Source organism: Ctenocephalides felis, unplaced genomic scaffold (genome assembly GCF_003426905.1).
Source record: "Ctenocephalides felis isolate EL2017-DRISC unplaced genomic scaffold, ASM342690v1 CF-g0.4_SCAFFOLD_01886, whole genome shotgun sequence".
Taxonomy (NCBI): Eukaryota; Metazoa; Arthropoda; class Insecta; order Siphonaptera; family Pulicidae; genus Ctenocephalides; species Ctenocephalides felis.
In genome coordinates, this window is record NW_020538040.1 from 22,811,845 (window position 1) to 22,813,307 (window position 1,463).

General features: G+C 30.3%; 1 protein-coding gene across 1 annotated transcript in view; it reads right to left on the reverse strand.

Moving 5' to 3' along the window:
- Window positions 1-557: 557 nt before the first annotated feature.
- The window catches only part of LOC113374768 (secernin-2-like), a 7,068-nt gene continuing 6,162 nt past the window's right edge, over window positions 558-1,463 (reverse strand). The window contains exons 6-8 of the mRNA XM_026614737.1: window positions 1,433-1,463; window positions 1,222-1,356; window positions 558-1,144 (exon numbers count right to left, since the gene is read on the reverse strand). The exon at window positions 1,433-1,463 is cut by the window's right edge and continues 98 nt beyond it. Coding sequence (XP_026470522.1) covers window positions 944-1,144; window positions 1,222-1,356; window positions 1,433-1,463 — 367 coding nt within the window. The 3' untranslated portion in view covers window positions 558-943. The remainder of the gene's footprint in view (window positions 1,145-1,221; window positions 1,357-1,432) is intronic.

A 1,463-nucleotide genomic window follows, 5' to 3' on the forward strand; every position in this document is an offset into this window, starting at 1 on the left:
AATAGCCTGATAATTTTTATATAGCAAGATATGTAGCTAAGTTGATAATGATACATGGTTTATGGCTTATTGTTCAAACACTACGTAAAGTCTCAATTTTATAATACTCACAGATTATTAAATTGTCAGTTAATACTACAAGCTCTTATCACTTCTTATGACAGTTTATATTGTTGTTGGAGTAAACTATATGTGAGTATAAAATGTATTCAAGTAGTAAAGCAAATACATCTCTCTTAGTAGGGCCGAACAAACAGCCACTGTGAGTGTTTTAAATAAATATATTAATTTCAATGTACAATATATTGGAATGAATTTTTCGCATATAAATGCATGCAATATAAATGCTAAGTAATCTTGTAGATCAATTGTATAACCTACATGTCACAGTAATGCATAAAAAAATTAAATCTAACATTTAAAATAAATAATCTTATCCAGATTGCACTATCATGCAATCTACAATTATGCGACAGAGAAACTTAATAATACACATTTAATATCATTTCATATATTTTAAGTCTTAATTGTCTCCAAATAAAATAAAGCTAGCTGGTGTTCATATTTAATGCTCTAAAGAGTCCGAAATGCACAAGCAACAAAACATAATAATTGTTGCTCTTCTGTTTGCAACAGACAATTTTGTGCTTGTTAAACATGCCTAATGCATCATAAGATGGCATGTGTAAATCAGACTTTACAATAAATTTAAAAGCAATATTAGGTCTGAATTGAGTTGTTGAATATCTGGCAAACATTGTAGCTATGGCCTAAACATCTAACCTTTAGTCAGATATTCGTTCATTCTCTTTCAGCATATGCTTTCATAAAATTCATATCCCATAATACTGATAGCGTTTATAACAGAAGCAGTTGCAGGAAAACATAATATTCGAGTTTATCTACATTTATATTATCACAGAATGTTTAATAAGTAAAAAATTTAACGATAAAATTTAACTTCAGCCTCCACACAATCTTTCATCAACTCGTCCAATTCAGGATTAACATTAGAATCTGTTTCAAGATACAGCTGCACTTCTCCTACGCAGCACGCTTCAATATCTTTGAGCAGTTCAATTGCTCTATCCGTCGCACCAACTGAGTGAAGTTTGTAAAGGCCATGCATGTATGTGCCATCATTCTAAAAAACAATACAATTGATTATCATTTCGTATAAAAACTTAGGTTCAAAATTGCAAAAAAAAACTTTAAACGCACTTGTTTCTTGCAGACTGTTAAGGGTGAAACAACAGCATTCGGTGTGAAAATAAATGGTTTAAAAACAGAGATGCTAGGATCAGGAGTAGCGGTAAACCAATGACAATTTAATCTATTTTGAGATAATGATGACACCTAGAACAAAAAAAAATACGCATTATGATATTGTTGTCAATATTAATTCAGGTGGAAAATAAATTTTCTAACATACGTGACTATTCTGAGTTGGTTGAACATTTTCC